Source organism: Mustela putorius, unplaced genomic scaffold (genome assembly GCF_011764305.1).
Source record: "Mustela putorius furo isolate JIRA1106 unplaced genomic scaffold, ASM1176430v1.1 tig00000831_pilon_pilon_pilon, whole genome shotgun sequence".
NCBI lineage: Eukaryota > Metazoa > Chordata > Mammalia > Carnivora > Mustelidae > Mustela > Mustela putorius.
This window is the reverse complement of record NW_025421490.1, coordinates 2,117,571-2,134,737: the sequence shown is the minus strand read 5'-3', so window position 1 is coordinate 2,134,737 and position 17,167 is coordinate 2,117,571. Positions and strand designations below refer to the sequence as shown.

Sequence of the window (17,167 nt, the reverse complement as noted above, 5' to 3'; positions counted from 1 at the left end):
GATACAATTGAAATGGTATGAGAGGAAAACTAGGCTCCATTCCCTATTACTCTGTTTCTATAGACGAATACTGACAGAGAAAAGGAAAGAACAGAGCCACTCTTAGGGATGTATGTATCTCGTAGCAAAGAGTAAAAAACCCCAAGGGAAAGATCTGGGCTAACAGTGAAAGATGGGCCACCTAATGGAGGCTTCTGTCCTCACTCCCAGTCCCCTGTGGACCTACATCTGATCAAGACTTTGAATCTGACTGCTCATGTTTACGGGGGACAGAAGAGAACGCTGAGTGACACAAAAGGAACTCTGTTAGCAAGGGAAGCTCTAGAGGAACAAATGACCTGGAAAAAGCGAAACGTGTGCACTGTTGTCAGCCTGACTCAGAATTAACTGACTGTGTGTCTGAGTGATGTGGACACGGGGGCTGTCAGATACTGTTTAGGAATCATTTGATTTTTAACACCGTGATAGTGATATTCTGGTTTTGTTTTTGTTTTAAGATTTTATTTTTTTAAGTAATCTCTGCATCCAACGTGGGGCTTGAACTCATGACTCAAGAGTTGGATGTTCTTCTCACTAAGCCCTCCAGGGACCCCTGTGGTTAGGGTTTTTTTTAAAGGAAGGAGGGATTCTGTATTTTTTAGAGATTCACAGAGAAGTATTTATAGATAAAAGATTTTTAAGTCAAAAAAATCAGAATAAAAGATTTTTAAAGATAATAAATATTAGAACAGAATTATAATAAATTCAAAGAAGATGCATGAAGATTAGAACAGAGGTGTATGATTAGAAAACCAACAATAGAATCAACAAAGCTGAAAAGTGGGCTTTTTGAAAAAACTGGTCAAATGGACTGACTTCTAGTTAAGATGAATTGGGGAAGGAAGGAAAATATTGGAATATTGATTCTAATATTATTGACAGCAAAAAGGGATGTATCACTACAGAGAGGACAAAGATTTAGACAGCCTAAGAACAAGCTATGAATAATGTTATAGCAGTAAGTGTAAAAGTGTCAACAAAATGGAATTTTTTTTTTAAAGATTTTATTTATTTATTTGACAGATCACAAGTAGGCAGAAGGGGGACTATGGGAAACAGGCTCCCCGCTGAGCAGAGAATCTGGTGCGGGGCCTAATCCCAGGACCCTGAGATCGTGACCTGAGCCAAAGGCAGAGGCTTAACCCACTGAGCCACCCAGGTGCCCCCAAAATGGAATTTTCTTACAAAAAAGAAATCATAGAAGAAATAGAAAATCTGAATGCAGCTGTTGCCATAAATAAAGCCTAAACTCCTGGAGAGAGAGACTGTGTTCCTTGATGGGAACACATGGTATCCAAAAAATTGGCATATCTCCCTAAACTGATCTGTATAAATTCCCAACCTAATTTCTTATAGGATTTCATAAGCTACCCCCAGAATTGCTATGGAGGAGCAGAGTTGAAGGTGCATAAGCTTTATCTACAGTCCAGAGATTCCAGGTCTCCACGTTTCCCCCCCAAGCTCCTTGTAGAAACGCTGGAGGAGATGCTTGGCTGACTGTCTCAGTCAGTAGAGCATGTGGTCCTCAGGCTCAGTCAGGGTGGTGACTTTGAGCCCCATGTTGGACGGAGAGATTACCTAAACTAATAAATAAATAAGTTAGAGTAAAAAAGAAACATAGGATGTGTTTAGAACTAAGTAATGTTGAAATGGTATGCCTGTCAATCGTAGGATACAGCTAGAGTGATACTTAGGGACAGTAACAATAACTTATTTCATCAGTTTGTAACAGAGAAAAATTAGAAGCAGCTTAGATATCTAAAATAGAACAAATAAATTCTGAAACAAAAAAGACCATGTATGGGTGGCTCAGGTGGCGCCTGGGTGGCTCAGAGGGTTGGGCCTCTGCCTTTAGCTCAGGTCATGATCACAGGGTCCTGGGATTGAGCCCTAGGGAGCCTGCTCCCTGCCCTCTCTCTGCCTACGTGTGATCTCTCTGTCAAATAAATAAATAAATAAAATATTAAAAAAAAAAAAAAAAGACCACGTATGGTGAAATATCACTTAATGAAAAAATATGCAAAATATATATTACATGTGCATACCTGTTGTATATATTTCTATATAGTTTGTGCATCTACTTTTACATATGAATCCATTTTTGTGAATGTGAGGATGCTACAAAGCCTGTATGGGAATGATCAACCCCAAATTTAGTGCAGTTGTTACTCCTGAGGATTGCAGAAAGAATCGGGGGTTGAGACTATCATACAGGCTTCAACTGTAAATGTGACAATACGTTTCTGTGTTTCTGGGTAATTTATGTTAAATACATAAACCACATTGATAAAACCATGGCTCTCTTACAGGTCTCCTCCAGTCGACCAGACCTTTCTGGCTTTGATGAAGACGATAAGGTGTGCACCTATGGTGTGGGCATGACTAGAAGAGTCGAAGTCTGAAAAGTTAGCTCTTGGTGTTTTGGAAATCTCAGGACTTCATGTCTTAATCTTATGCAGATCATTGTCTCCACGTGTCCATTTCCAGGTTCAAATACGTGATGGGAAATTGCTAGGCACTCAGTGTTAACACTGAACCTAGCATATTTTTCTATACCAGCATAGTACTACACCGAATTGAATATATGTGTGTCCATGGGCCTAACTCAAAGTATTATATCAACTGAGGGTTCCTGGAGGGGGGCATAGGGTAACTGGGTGATGGCATTGGGGAGGGTATGCGTTGTAATGAGCACTGGGTATTATAAAGACTGGTGAACCTTGCAAACCTTTTCCTCTGAAACCAATAACACCTTATATGTGAATTTAAAAAACAAACAGAAAAGTATTATATCTACCATCACAAAATCAGAATTAATTCAACTAGGAAAATTAGGTATTTTAAATTATGGATATTTTGCCACAGGACCTTTCTTGGCAAATACTGCTTGGAGCATATACCTCCTTATTTGGCGAGGGACTGAGTGATACAAACGTGGGTTATGTCACCAAGAAGTTTAAAATCTAGTCTTTTAGGCAGCCAACTCCTGAGAAGTTGCTTAAGATTAAATAAGCTTATATGATGCACAAAGGGAGTTTCCTTAGTGTACCTATACCTTATGCCGGTTTGATCCTTTTAAATCTCAGGTCTGGTTTGCCTGGGGCAATCTTAATGTACGCCTGCTACCCAGGCAAAATTATTAATGGAACCCACTCACTCCAAAAAGCGTTTCACTGTGGTCTCTAAATTATCCAGTCACCCTAGATACATACCAGATTTATCAAGGTGGCTCCCGTTGCCGGGGAAGGGCGGAAAGTGGTTGGGACCTTAGGGATTCAGAAGGGGAGTCACTCCATTTGTAATGTTTTTATTAAATTTTGGACAAATATGATAGGATATGAACATAACACTCTAGCGGTACCCTGGGTCTGACCATAGTTGTCATATTATTCAGCCATTTGTACTTTTCTAGTTGCTTGAAATACTGTATAATGAAAGTAAAGAAGAACATAGAACATGTACTGGCATTTCAAAATAGGGAAAAAACTCAAATCTGGGTTTCACTTCCAATTTTAAAGGGCCTTAATGATCGCTAACCCATATCTTTCCCTTGTAGGGTTGGCTGGAGAACCAATTAGACGTGTCTGACTATAGTTCCAGTTACCAAGATATAGCCTGTTACGGCACTTTGCCCAGGGACTCGCCTCGAAGGAGTAAAGAAAATAGTGGTGAGATTGTTTTTCTGTTTTCCTTTATAATTTCTTAGACAAAGCATGGGAGGAAGGGTTTGTAGGTGGCATTTAATAAGATAGGAACCTGAAATCCTATCACGCTGGATGAGTCCAAGAGAACGTGTCATGTTCACTTACTTCATTTCTTTTTGCATTGGAGTCGGCATATCATCCGATAATAATAATGGGCTTTTTGTGTAGTGCTTCACAATTTTCAAATCATATTTTTCCCCACATCATTTCCTGAATTTGAAGTCCCTTTTGAGACACAAGTCTTATGTGACGGTTAAACTTAGTTTTGTTTTGTTTTTGTTTGTTTGTTTTGTTTTTACCAAAAGAATACCCTGTGCAATGCTTTTGTACTCAAAAGATGTTTTTATAAGAATTCTTTGATTCCTAAAGCAGTTTCAAAAATGGTGCCAGAAATGAGTTCAATCAGTGACAGCATTATTACTAACTGTATCATCTCCCGATGCCCTGAAAGGAATAGCGTTCTTCAAAAACACGAATTAGCTGTTACAGTGCACTGTATATTTTGCCAACTAAATGACATTGTACCAGTGAATTGGGAAGAAAATACATTAGGAGGGAAAGAGGTCCCTAAAAGTAAGACATGAGTCAGGGCAGGAACGCGGAGTTTCTCTTCCTTAGTCAAACGGAGCAGGTGGCTTGAGGAAAAATGGAGCTCGCAAGAAAACATATATAGTATCCATTCCTTGAATACTTATTGAGCCTCTACTTGTTATCCACAGTGAAAGATTCAAAAAGGTGCCACTCTAGATCCTGAAATGGAACTGTGGAATGAGATACATAGAAAATAAGATATTGCAATGACAGAGTGCCCAAATGCATGGAAGGGTCACAGACTCCAGGATTTCAGAGCAACGGAACACCAGCATGAGTTGAAATCAGTCTCGTAGGCAGCGCTTCGCGGGGGGGGGGGGGGTGCAGATCTTGAAAAGAAGTAGAAAATTCAGTTTCTGCTTTCTTCCGTGCTGCCCCGCCCTTGGCTGACTCTTTGTGACTCGGTCACCACCTCTCCACTCTGGCCCACACCAGTTTCGGTCTTTAGCCAGATATTAGGCTTGTTGATTTCTCTGTCGAACTGGATATTCCCATGGCTAGGGGATGCCCGTGCTTCTGGTGTGCCCGTCAATCCATGCCTGTTTGTCTTCCCCAGGTTGTCCATCAGAGAACCCCCACGCCTTAACAGTCAGTCCTTTTAAAGCATTCTCTCCCCAGCCACCAAAGTTTTTCAAACCTTTAATGCCCGTGAAAGAGGAGCATAAGAAAAGGATAGCTCTTGAAGCCAGGCCACTCCTCAGCCAGGAGGTAAGTGCTGCTGGTCTCTGGGGGGGTGGGCGGACGGTGAGCAGGATCATGTTTGGGGGCTGGCGGGGGACGGGGCAGTAACCATGTCCATGGACGCATGTGGGTCCCCTGGGGACATGGCAGGATTTCTTGCGTGGTGCCCTTGATGTTCTTTTCTGTGTGTTTCTGGCTTTTTGGAGTTTGGGGTTTTTTGGGTTTGTTTTTGTTTTTTGTTTTTTGTTTTAAATCTTCCAAGTGAGTGAGAGAAAGATGTTCCCTGGGTGTTTTGAAACTATGACAGGTTTTATTTATTTATTTGTTTGCTTATTTTTACGTTAATAAAACCAAGGGTGCGATTGGCCGTGGCGTGTGTGTAGTCTCGTCAGAGTCCCTCGGTGGTTGGACTGCAGCCTGCGAAAACTGTATTCCGCGCATGGGATTAGCAGTGTTTGTGTTGCTTTTCTAACTGGCACGTCCGTGCTGAGCGTTCCGGCTGTCAGCGTCTTCTGTATGTGATGCATCTGTGTGTCTTAACCTTTGCAGAGCATGCCTTCCCGTCAGGCACATAACCCGGGCTGCACTGTGCCCTCAGGAAGCAATGGCAGCAGCATGCCCATAGAGCACAGTAGCAAACGGGACAGGAAGATTGTAAGTTCTGGAACCATGTCTGTCGTCTTGCCTGGTGGTGGGTGTGAGGCGCTTTCACAATCATCCGAATCCTGTACAAGACGTGAAGAGAATGTACTGGGTCTTTGCTTTTTTTTTTTTTTTCCCTTTTTTTCTTTTCTTTAAATGTGATCACTGGTAATGAAATTTTGCATGAATGTGGCCATGACCTGTGATTATTTTTCCCTAAGTGTTCATTCTGTTTTATTAATCTCTTTGCTCAGTAGCAACTTGCTTAGAAAGGGGGACAAGGCACTCTCACGGGTTCTAGTCTTTAAAAAGCGTAACCATGAGGTCACTCTCACTGATTCTGAATCTTTCTGATGTGCCCGTGCGTACTGAGCAGATTCTGAAGTTAATCTACCTAGAGGAGTTGCACTTACTCGGAGTGAGTACTCGTGCACTGAGCCGTGGGTGTGTTTGAAAGCTCTTTCCGCATTGCCTGATGCCCTTGCCCAGCTCATTCTGTAGCTTGTAAGCCCCCGCTGCCTGTTTGCCATCTCAGGGAGCCCGTGCTCATTTGCTGCACAGTAGGGCCCGGCTCCGCTTCTGGGATGGCTAATCTGTACTTCAGCCACAGGTAGGGAGAAACTCTGCCTGTCAAAGTCATTCCCCCAGCACTTGGTTTTCAAATTACAGATTAGAAAATAGTTTTTAAGACCCTGTATACCAGGCACTTTGCATGATCAAAGATACCTCTTTAAAAAGGGAAAAAGCAAAACAAAACCAAACCTGTGTTCTCGGGCCTGGAAACAGGTTGTCTTAGTTTGTGTGTCAGCTTTCGCTTTCCCATGGCTTCCTAAGTGTGAGTGTGGTCTGATCTGCAGGCAGTGCACGGGAGCTTTCCTCTCCCGGATGCAGCGTGGCAGACCCAGTCCCAAGACTCGCTGGTGTGAGAGGTCCTAATGGTTCTAAAATGTGCCCTGCTGCACACTGTGTGACCCTAACCGGAATCGAACTTGGCTTTGCAGTCGGCCAGCCGTCTGCATGTTTGGAGGGCTGGCGGGTCCTCAGAAATGACCTTCTCATTCCTCCTGCCCACTGAGGTCAAAGAAAAGCCACCATTTCTCCCTCGCCTCCGTCCCTCTCCCCACCATTGCCTCTGTGTTCTCCTGGTCCCCTCTATTCTAAGTCCCCATTGTAGTTCCTACTGGAGAAGAGGGTGACTGTCAGCAGCCGCCCCGTATCTCTGAATCCTAATGAATTGCTAAGTCACTTACTTGACTTCCCCTGGCTTAATAAGGCAGCACCATGGGCTTAAAAGGCCACGTGGGCAGCTTGTTACCCCTTCAAACACTCTGGCTCTCTGGCTGATGGGACCTGCCTGTTGGTTGACGTGGAACTTACCTCCATGTTGCACGAGTACTGAATTTACTCCTCTGTTACTGATAAATTTCGGTAGAACATCCCATCGAGAGACTGCTGGATGACTCTTCTGGGTCTGCCTGGCAGACGGCTTCCCTGTTGACAGTTTGCCTCATTGTTTACTTTCCTTGTAATGTTTTTAAATAAAACTCACCTTGGGGCTTTCAGCTAGCAGAGCGTAGGAGAGAACCAGCCTCCCGTAACTCAGCAGGTCTCAGGTGGCAGGGAGGCTGTGTGTGATCCAACACACCAGCAGGTTTTGATGGTATCGTCTTTCTTGCTGGAGTCTGGAGCGATCTGCCTCGATCCTCCTTAGAAATCTGACTCAAAACAACAGCAGCAACTGAGAAAGAAGGGTGCTCAGCTGGCTCAGTTGGAAGGATACGTGCCTCTTGATTCTGGGTCACGGAGTTCCAGCCCCAACTTGGGTGTAGAAATTGCTTAAATTAAAAAACCTGCAATTTTTTTTTTTTTTTAAATAAGAGAAAGAAATCAGTCTCAATACTCTTCATCTCTGAAACTCTGATTTATTTCAGATAGCAGCATTTCCAGGATGTTTTGGTAGATTTTAATGATATTACCTGCTTGCTCTGAGGTTCTGTTTCTTTTCGGGAAGTTTTCATTTTATTTCTCCTTTGGCAAATGGACAGAGGCTGCTTTATTTCTTTGTTTCTTTATTTCTTTGTTCTCCATTCACTCTCCTTCCTTTTCCATTCTTACAAAATCAGAGTGTGAATCAGTGGTTTGGTCTGATCAAAGGAGGTTGAAATCATTTTTTACAATTTCACATAAAATGTGGTATTCTGTAGCTCCTCTTGATTCTTTTATTTTTTTCTTATGTTCACTTAACCAACATCTAGTACGTCCTTAGTTTTTGATGGGTTCAATCCTACCCTTGATTCTTAAAGCCGCGTTTGTTGTCTCATTAGTTTGGGAAGATGCACAAGTGTACTTTGTGTCTTGTTTGAATAAGATAAAGGCAACAATACACCTTTGGAGTCCATCTTGTTTTTAAGTCATGAAGCAGAGAAGGGTAGAAAGGAAATCACTTCTCCCTGGAGTCTTGCATAGACAGCGTATGGCTTATTTCTCCATTTTACAGAAGATGAAACAAAGGACTTAAGTGGCATGCCCAAGGTCTCCCAGTTCCTGAGAGCAGAAGAAGAAAGGCCCCATCCCTCTGCAGAATTGGGCTGACCCCAGTGACTTTCGGTGCTCCCTAAAATGGTGCCGTTTCGGTTGGCCTACTGCTATTTCTGACCAGGGCTGCTGGCCTCCTAGCACCATGGACAGAAGTGCTGGGGCCTAGGCTGATACCAGTCCTTCCAGAAAGAGAAGGTCTCCGTGCAGGACAAGCCCCCATTCCAGTGGAAGCAAAAATCACTTTAATCAAGTGAAACTCCTTACGGGGAGTCCCTGCTTTCATGAGGGTTTGAAAATCAAGCTGTTTCGTCTCTAGGTAAATAGTTGCATAAACCGAATTGCAAAAACCAAATCACAAAGACTGTAGCTGTACAGGGGCTGGAGAGCTGGACTCCATGTGTCCCTTCTAGGGTTAGGGTTCTCATGCTTTGTGTCCTTAAGACATAGTAGGAAGGTGCTAAGCTTAGTCTCCTTTCAGATGATGAGTGTTTCTGGAGTAGAACTTCTATCTAACCACATTCTCTTAAGGTGCAGTTTAAACCAATTTAAGTGCTCTCCCCCCCACCCCTTGAAGGCAATAACTTGATAAACCTTCAGTCTGTTTACATGTTGGGAGACATTTCATCTCTACTCAGTTTTCTTTTTTTCTGGAATTATTTGTCCCTACTCCGCTAGCCTCTCTCTTTGGGTTGTTTCCCTTCCCACGTGCACAACTATGTGCTGATCCCGATTCGAACTTAATCTTGAGGCTTTTGCGGACTCTTCAGTTTTTCCCAAGCTCCTTCTAATCCTTTAGGAATAATTTTTTATCTTCACGAGTTTGGCAGATGTGCACACACCTGTTTATACACAGTAAACTCATGACTGAACATTTCATTCAGCAAAGCTGTATTTTAGGAGAACAGGCCTTTCCTCAGTCTTCAGAAGAAATAACTCCAGGCATAAAAAGAGCTCCAGATTATGAATTCTCATATTCAGATTTTGTTTTTCTTAGAGCACCTAATTTACAGTAACTAATTACATCAAAGACTCCCAGTCTTGGGAAATTGTATTTCTTTACCAGCATAAATCAGAAGGAAATATGGGGGGTGGGCACCTGGCTGGCCGTCAGAAGAGCATGCTACTCTGACTGTTGATCTCGGGTGGTGGGTTCAAGCCCCACATTGGGTGTGGAGCCTACTTAAAAAGAAAAAAAAAAAGAAATGTAAGGATACAAACACTAGAAATTCAATTTTGAGTCTAAACACGTCAAGTAGAGAATCTGTAAAATACAGGCAAAATTACTGATTCAGTTCTGTCCAGTCTTTGCTCCTTTCCAGACGTTCTCCCCCTCCCCCTTTCTGACAGGGCTCCCTAATGTGGAGGGTTGCTAAAAATAAGATGGCAAGATTAGCGTTGCCAAAATTTTTGTTTTGCCAGTTTCTGGAATTTATATCGCTGATATTTGATACTCGCCTTTGATTAATAGTCATGGAATTAAGACAACTGATGCTTTTACGTAACGTGTATTCAAGTTATTTTAAAAACTAAGGAACACTAAAGAGTATTAAAGTACTGATTAGGTAGTTAACATCTTATGTAATAGAAATTATTACTCTGAAATTCAGTAGATGACATCGGTGTTCGCGTGTGAACCGCTGTCTGCCGTAGCCTTCAAACACGCTCTTCTCCTTCCCCAGCCTCTCTGTCCTCCTCGGCCTCTTGAAATGACGCTTAAGTGAGTGAGGTTAATGTTTTGGTTGCCAGTCTTCACGGTCTCCCTGTTACTATACTGAATCAACTTTCCATCCAGTGAGACAGGGTCCAGGATTGTTCCAAGAGCAAGGACCCAAAGCCGGGACACCCGGGGACCAAGGCTGGTTTTGCTCCGCCTGGTATTCCCAGTTCTTAGGACAGTGGCTGGCATGTATTGGATGCCTGATGAGAACTCACTGAAAGTCATGTTTTGAGAGGAATATTTGCAATGTCTCCAGGTGTTTATGAGGTTAATTAAAATGATGAGATAGTAATATCATTTTTTCCTTTTTTTTAATATTTTATTTATTTATTTGAGAGAGATGGAGACAGTGAGAGAGCAGAAGGGGGAAAAGAGGAGAAGCAGCAGATTCCCTGCTGAGTGGGGCTCGATCCCAGGACCTTGGGATCATGACCCGAGCCGAAGGCAGATGCTTAACCGACTGAGCTACCCAGGTGCCCCCATTTTTTTTTTTTCTTTTTAAGTAAGCTCTGCATCTAAGGTGGGGCTCAAACTCATGGCCTCGAGACCAAGAGCCAATGGCTCTACTGACTGAGCCAGCCAGGTGCTGTTTGTCATTTATTTCTATTTGAACAGAAAACACCCTTATGCTTCATGCTGTTTTCCACCACATACAGAGGAATCGTCCATTCAGGGACTGACTGGGGCTTTGGGAATCCCCCCTTCTGTGTGGGTGTACCGGTCTTTACAAACAGAATTCTAAAGCTGTTTGACACAGATACTCCGTGATGTCTCAGTACCTTCCTCACCTTCTGGCTAAATCCTCTATCCCTGCTTCTCCAAACCCCTAGAAAGTGTTAACGGTAAGACTGTTAGTATTTTACAGCCTTACGGTGTTTCATATAACACTGGGAATCAGTGTTGAAATTGGCATTCTTTGCTCTTTTTGCTGTTGAGGTCTTGATTTTGCTGCCCTCTCCCCCCCATAAAATATCAGAAATCTTCCACAGAGTACCTTACTCACCTGCACTTGGCTTCCCAAAGTGTGAGGATTGTGAGAACAAAATGAAGCAACGGCTTTTCTCTGCCTCCAGTCTGCCCCCCCTCCTCTTTTAATTCCAAAAGGGAAAACATCACAACTGAACACCATCATTAATTAACATTAATTAAAGTCTCCTGCACCTAAGCCAGTGAAGCAGGCATTTCCAGTCAGCACTGAGTGAGCACAGAAGAAATAAATCTCCTCTGTATTAGGTGATAATGGGTTTAGGCTCACAGATCTCTGAGCATAATGTACTTGTAGGCACAGTAGGTGACAGAATTTAACCAAACTCAGAAAGAAAGAGAAAAAAAAAAGCCACTAAACATGCGAATGGGAATGGCTTTAATGGGAATATATTTGAAACCTGTCTCGACAATAAAGTCCCTGAAAGGCGCTAATGAGTGACTTTACCTTCATTGCTGCAGGACTCTGAGGAGGAGGAAAGTGACCTGGAAGCACTTAACAGGAAGCTGATAGGTTCACAGCCTTACGTCCCTGTGGAGTTTGCTGACTTCAGTGTTTACAACGCCAGCTTGGAGAACAGGGAGTGGTTTTCTTCTAAAGTCGATTTGATGAACTCGCGGGTCTTGGAGAAAGAAGTGTCCCGCAGCCCCACCGCCAGCAGCATTACCAGCGGGTACTTCTCCCACAGTGCCTCCAATGCCACGCTGTCTGACATGGCGGTCCCTGCCAGTGACAGCTCAGACCAGCTAGCCACGCAGACAAAGGATGTGGACTCCAGTGAACATTACGGGCCGTCGCTCGCGCACGATTTCAGACCGTCCTCCAGCAAAGACTCGACAGAATTAGAAAGAGGCTTGGTGAAAGAGAAGATAACTTCGGTGCCACTCAAGGAAAACAGTGCCTTAGCCAAAGGGAGCCCATCGCCCCAAAGCATCCCTGAAAAAAATCCCCAAATCCTCTGTAGGACTGGCTCCTGTTCAGAACAAGAGGCGTGCTCCAGCAGAAATGGCCAGCCAGCCAGAGAGTTCTACCCCGGGGAAGTGACCGTAGAACACACCACAAAGATCCTTGAGGACCACTCTTTCACAGAGTTTATGGGTGTATCCGATGGGAAAGATTTTGAGGGTTTGACAGATCCTTCTGCTGGAGAGCTTTCGAGTAGAAGAAACCTACCAAATAAAACGGACCAGAAGAGTATCTCAGACGGGCCGCAGGACCCTGCCCAGCTGCATTCCTCCGCGGAGAGTGACCAGGTAATACATTCCAGGGGCCGTCCTTTGTCGTCCATGTTGGTGAGGCTGCCTGATGGTGCACCAAGGCCCAGAGGCGCCTCGCCCCGGGACACAGTAGGAGAGGGGGACTGCAGCGCTGCTGACAGGGAGCCCGGGCCCCCGGGGAGCAGGCTCGCTCACTCGGCTGCCCAGCTGGCTCTGTGGGGCTGGGCGCCTGCTCCCGCCAGCTCCGAGTACAACGACAGAATACAGAGACCGCTGGCGTTCCTGGCTGGCCTGTGGCTCGATGCCGAATAAGGATCATTGAATCTCCTGTGCATTCCCAGAGATGCTTAATTACAGGCTGTCCCAAGGCATTCAGATCACATCCATCCTATTTCATCAAATCTGTAATTTCTGTAATTTTTAGATAAACTGTTGTTTTATGTATTACTACCAAAACCACTTCCAATTAAACTGCAGCACCCCAGTAATTGTCAGACGCATCCCAGTTTCAGACACATTAAAAAGAGGTGGGGGGGGGGCACGCATCGCAGAATGGATTGAAAAAACAAGTCACTTGGTGCCCAGCGCCATTGAAGTTTGGGCTTTGGAAGTTAGCGGGTTGGTTTATTATGAGGTTGCATTTTATAGTTCCATCATTTAATTTTTTAGTTTAATTCCTAAACTAATGGAGCAAAATGCATGTTTGCCAACAGTACTGGTGGAAAAAGCAAACCATGCAAATAGGATATTGCCCATTTCTGAGGGCTCTTCCCCAGAGCGTCCCCTTCGGGATGAACATTTTGGTCCCACACCCCCACTGCAGCTGTGCGAGGGCTTTGAGAGTTCCAGAGCGGTGCAGAATAAAGCTCAGACAGAATGAGAAGGATAATCTAGGAAGGTCATCATGCTGCCGTTCGGTCTCTGCTTTGTTCAGGAAGTGATTCCGGTTTGGTGGCTTTTGCCCCACAAGCTTTACTCCCTTTGCATACCAGCCCTTAAAATTTCTGTGCGTGTCACCTACACAGCACACCCCTCCCTACACTGCAAAAACCTACAGAGGAATTCCTTACAATTAAAAAAAAAGACTTTTTTTCCCCCAACATTAGGCTAGGAGTAAAGTGACTTGTGACTGTCCTTGGAAACAGAATTTTCGTTGGTTTCAAAGTCTTCGGCTTCCTCTACCCTGGTCTGCAGGCGAGCCTGCCCTGCTGGCCTGATCGGCCTGTCAGTCCAGTCCCTCTTGCAAGAATTCTTGTCCAAGGGCTGTTTCTTCCCTCTCGAACAGTGCTTCTCTCTCTCTTTCTCTCTTTTTTTTAAAAGATTTTATTGATTTATTTGAGAGAGTATGAGAAGGTGGAGAGGGAGGAGCATAGTCCCCACTGAGCGGAGAGCCTGACCGGGAACTTGATCCCAGGACCCTGGGATCACGACCTGAGCCGAAAGCAGTCGCTTAACCAACTGAGCCCCCCAGGCGTCCCCGAGTCGTGCCCCTCCAGTGTAAATGTGCAGCCGACTCACCGAGCAGAATTCAAGGCCCCAGGTCGCTGCCCTCTCACCGGATGTTTTGCTTCAGTGCGGGGTTAGAGCGGAGGCTTGGGTTCCCACCCTCTGCCGCAGTGACGGGGCATCTGAGGGCTGCACTGGGAAAGCCGGGGCCACCGGGGAGGAAGTAGCAACAGTCCCTCCTCTCATTCCATTGCTTCGATTGTTTAGAACCAGCAAACAGGAACAATACCTGATTTTTGTTTGCAGAGGCTCTAGAATAGTGTTTTCCTGCCGAAGATCCTGCTTTAAAAGTAGAATTTAACAAAAATATTTGCGGTTATCAGGGTCATGTGGGATTATGCAATTCTTTTTTTCTTTTTTTTAAATTGCATTAGTATTTTTGTTATAATACTCTTGGGTTTTAGTAAGTTGCCATAACAATTTTTTACCTTGGCTTTGGGTCTTACTGTCATTACTTTTCCCAGAAGCCTCCCCTCCGAGCTAGGTTTCTCCCTCGTAGAGTGTAAATCCTAGAACTGGATTCCATAATGAATCAGATCCTGTGGGTCCCTTCCGGGAGAGCCCCTTGTGTGCGGTGGGTGATGTCCCACTGAGTGGTCCCTGTGTGTGCGTGCGTGTGTGTGTGTGTGTGTTAGAGTTGGGGGAGGGGGGCACTGTGTGTGCGTGCGTGTGTGCATGTGTGCGCGTGTTAGAGTTGGGGGAGGGGGGCCCTGTATGTGTGTGTGTGTGTGTGCGTTGGGGGGGAGGGGGACCGTGTGCGTGTGTGTGTGTCTGTCTGTGGAGTTGGGGGTGGGGGGTTCCAGAGCTTGAGCTCACCAGCCTCTCTGCTTTCTAGGGCAGCACGACCGCTCGGTGAAAGGCAGCCCACGCTTCCTCGCAGGCCACGGCCTCTTTGCTCTGGTCGCCCTGTGGAAGCACCAGCACCGTCTTTAAAACCTGCTGCGGCCCAGCCGGGGACCTCAGACCAGCATGGAGAAGCCGTGTGCTCCGTGGGCCATCTGCTTTCTCCTCCCGAGCTGGGGGCAGCAGCACTTTGTCACTCGGGTGAATCGGCAGCCTCGGCCTTTCCAGAAAGCCAGAGAACCGAAAATCCCGGATTGAATTAAGTGGCAGTATTTTTGTTTTGCACTTAACTACTACACACACCCACTGTGTAGAAACCTCCACAGAGTCAAACAAACTCTATTCTTATACAACTAATTTTAATCAGTTCTTACTGTAGAATCTGGAGTCAATGCTCTTTTTTCTTTTTTTTTTTTTTTTTTATAAATAATATATATGATGTATATGAAATGTATATCTATGTATGTCTGTTCGGAGACAGACAAGACTGCACATGAAAATGCAGATATAAGTGGTTTGTAGAAAATCATAAGGTACTGGACTTGGATACACAGCAACTTAGGTAACCCCCCGCTAGACGCGCAGATGGAAAAGATGGGCTTGCCTAAGAACAAGGTTGCAAATCCCTCTTTGCAAAAAAGAAGGCCGTTCTTTACAACCAAAGAACTTACGTAAGACTGAACGTGTCTGCTGTCCGTTCTTATTTCGTGTGTACACATATGTCTGACGGCAAGTTCGGTGCCACGTTCCCCTTGGCGACCAGGCCCCTTGTAGCTAGCTGTTCTCTGTCCCGTTTCCTAAGCCCACTGAGAAACCCCACAGCTATACTCCGTGGTCTCCCGCCGGCCCAGCCCCTGCCGACGTGCCCTGGGACTGTAACTGTTGACCGTGCCTGGGGCTCTGACTCAGCCGTCCTTGCCCCTCGGTTTGGCCTGGCTGGGCAGGTGGGAGAGCAGTATTACTGTAGGAAAACACGAGAACACGCCTGGAGTTGGGTGTGGGGAGGGAAGGGATGTTGATTTTTTGTCTTTTTGTGGGGTGTTTTGTTTGTTTGTTTGTTTCCCTGCTTCGGATTGGGCGGTTTCGTTGTGTGGTTTTGCTGTTAATTATTTTACTTCAGTTCTGGAAAACGCTGAGGAACTGGGATGAGCTCTGCGGGCCGCAGGTGCCCGCTTCGCCACGGTTGCAGCGGACGGTGGAGCACGGAGCGCCCCGCCGTCCGCGCCTTCGCTTGCAGAGTCCCCCTGCCGACGGAGACATCGGAGGATGACGTGTGTGGGGATCCCAGCAGGAGGCCTTCGTGCTCCTGTCTGTAGAAGCCCGTGGACCGCACAGCAGTACATGCCTGCGGGGCAGAGAGAGCGCGTACAGCCTGCTGTACCTTTTTCTTTACGTTCTCAGCATCAGTAAACGAGTAAGATTTTGGAGACGTTAACGAAAAGCTGCTGTTCATGATTTTCTGTATAGTGAGCCGACCGTAGTATTTTACTATTGTCTGTTTAAAAAAACAAACTGTAATTTATATCCCCTTTCAACTTTATTGTATTTAATTGGTACAGATTGTGTGTGTGTGTGTGTATGTGTGTGTATGTGTGTGTGTGTGTTTTAGAATACAGACTGTCTAATTCAGATTTTAAAACATCCGTGGTTTGTCTTCAATAACTCTGCCACTAGCTACAGACCTCACTTCCCATGTCCGCATGTACATGCATCTAGCCTGAGCAGAAGTAGTAACAGCCGGCACTCATTGAGGGTTTACTGTGCACTGGGCGCCGTTCCCAGCATTCGCTCTTTGTCATCTTGCTTAATCCTCACAGCAGTGGGTGCCGTGGGTGCTGCTGTTATGAAGTGTTTGATGCCGGAAAACCAGAGGAGTGGGTGAGTAGGAGGGTGGCCTGTTTGCCTCAGTCTCCTCCCCGTGTCCTGTCTGGTGACATGTCCTGGAAGAGCAGCTCTGAAGGGAGGATGGGGCACCTTCAGAGTGCAGAAGGGCTGGGCCGGTCTCACAGGTTCCGGACTGACCAACTAACATGACATCCGCAGCAGACAGACCATGGGGTGTCTCTTTTTTTTTTTTTTTTTTTTTTTTTTTTGAGAGCGATCGAGCAAAAAAGCACAGAGCAAAAGCACAGAGAAGCAAACTCCCCGCCGAGCCCGAAGCCCTATGCTGGACTTGATCCCAGGACCCTGAGATCATGACCTGAGCCGAAGACAGACGCTTAACCAACTGAGCTACTCGGGTGTCCCACGGACAGACGAGTGTCCTACATAGCCTTCCGGGACAAAGTACAGAGCAGGGAAAGTCCAAAGTTACTTGAGTTCCATAGCATAGGACTGAGGGAGGAGAACAGCTATTGAATATTTAAATAAATGATGAGTACAAATAGAATTCAAGACAAAATGAGCAAATTGTCATTCCTTCTGCTAGCATGAGATCTACAGGTCTTTGATCATCAGCTTTGTCATTACGATTTGGGGAGAGAAAACTGGTTTTAGCTTGTGGGATAGTTAAATACAGGCATATGTTTAACAGCTAACTTCCAGAATTACTCACATTTGCTTGTAGTTATTTGGACACACATTATCATAATGAAAATATAGCCTTGTGTTCTTAGGGCACCAACTGACAGGAAGAATGACTTCATAAAAATGCCTTCACAGTTAAGTAAAAGCAAGATAATAATTCTACTTACCTTGCTCTGAT

General features: G+C 45.2%; 1 protein-coding gene across 4 annotated transcripts in view; it reads left to right on the top strand.

Annotated features, from left to right (window-relative positions):
• Positions 1 to 16,104, top strand: part of KIF13A (kinesin family member 13A) — a 202,885-nt gene extending 186,781 nt beyond the window's left edge. For 2 of the 4 annotated variants that reach the window (XM_045085067.1, XM_045085066.1), the window contains 6 exons: positions 2,349 to 2,396; positions 3,596 to 3,707; positions 4,891 to 5,042; positions 5,565 to 5,669; positions 11,359 to 12,150; positions 14,456 to 16,104. In XM_045085067.1, the coding sequence (XP_044941002.1) occupies positions 2,349 to 2,396; positions 3,596 to 3,707; positions 4,891 to 5,042; positions 5,565 to 5,669; positions 11,359 to 12,150; positions 14,456 to 14,476 (1,230 nt within the window). In that variant the 3' untranslated portion in view covers positions 14,477 to 16,104. The remainder of the gene's footprint in view (positions 1 to 2,348; positions 2,397 to 3,595; positions 3,708 to 4,890; positions 5,043 to 5,564; positions 5,670 to 11,358; positions 12,151 to 14,455) is intronic. The other 2 variants (XM_045085069.1, XM_045085068.1) reach the window with 2 other exon arrangements.
• Positions 16,105 to 17,167: the final 1,063 nt, after the last annotated feature.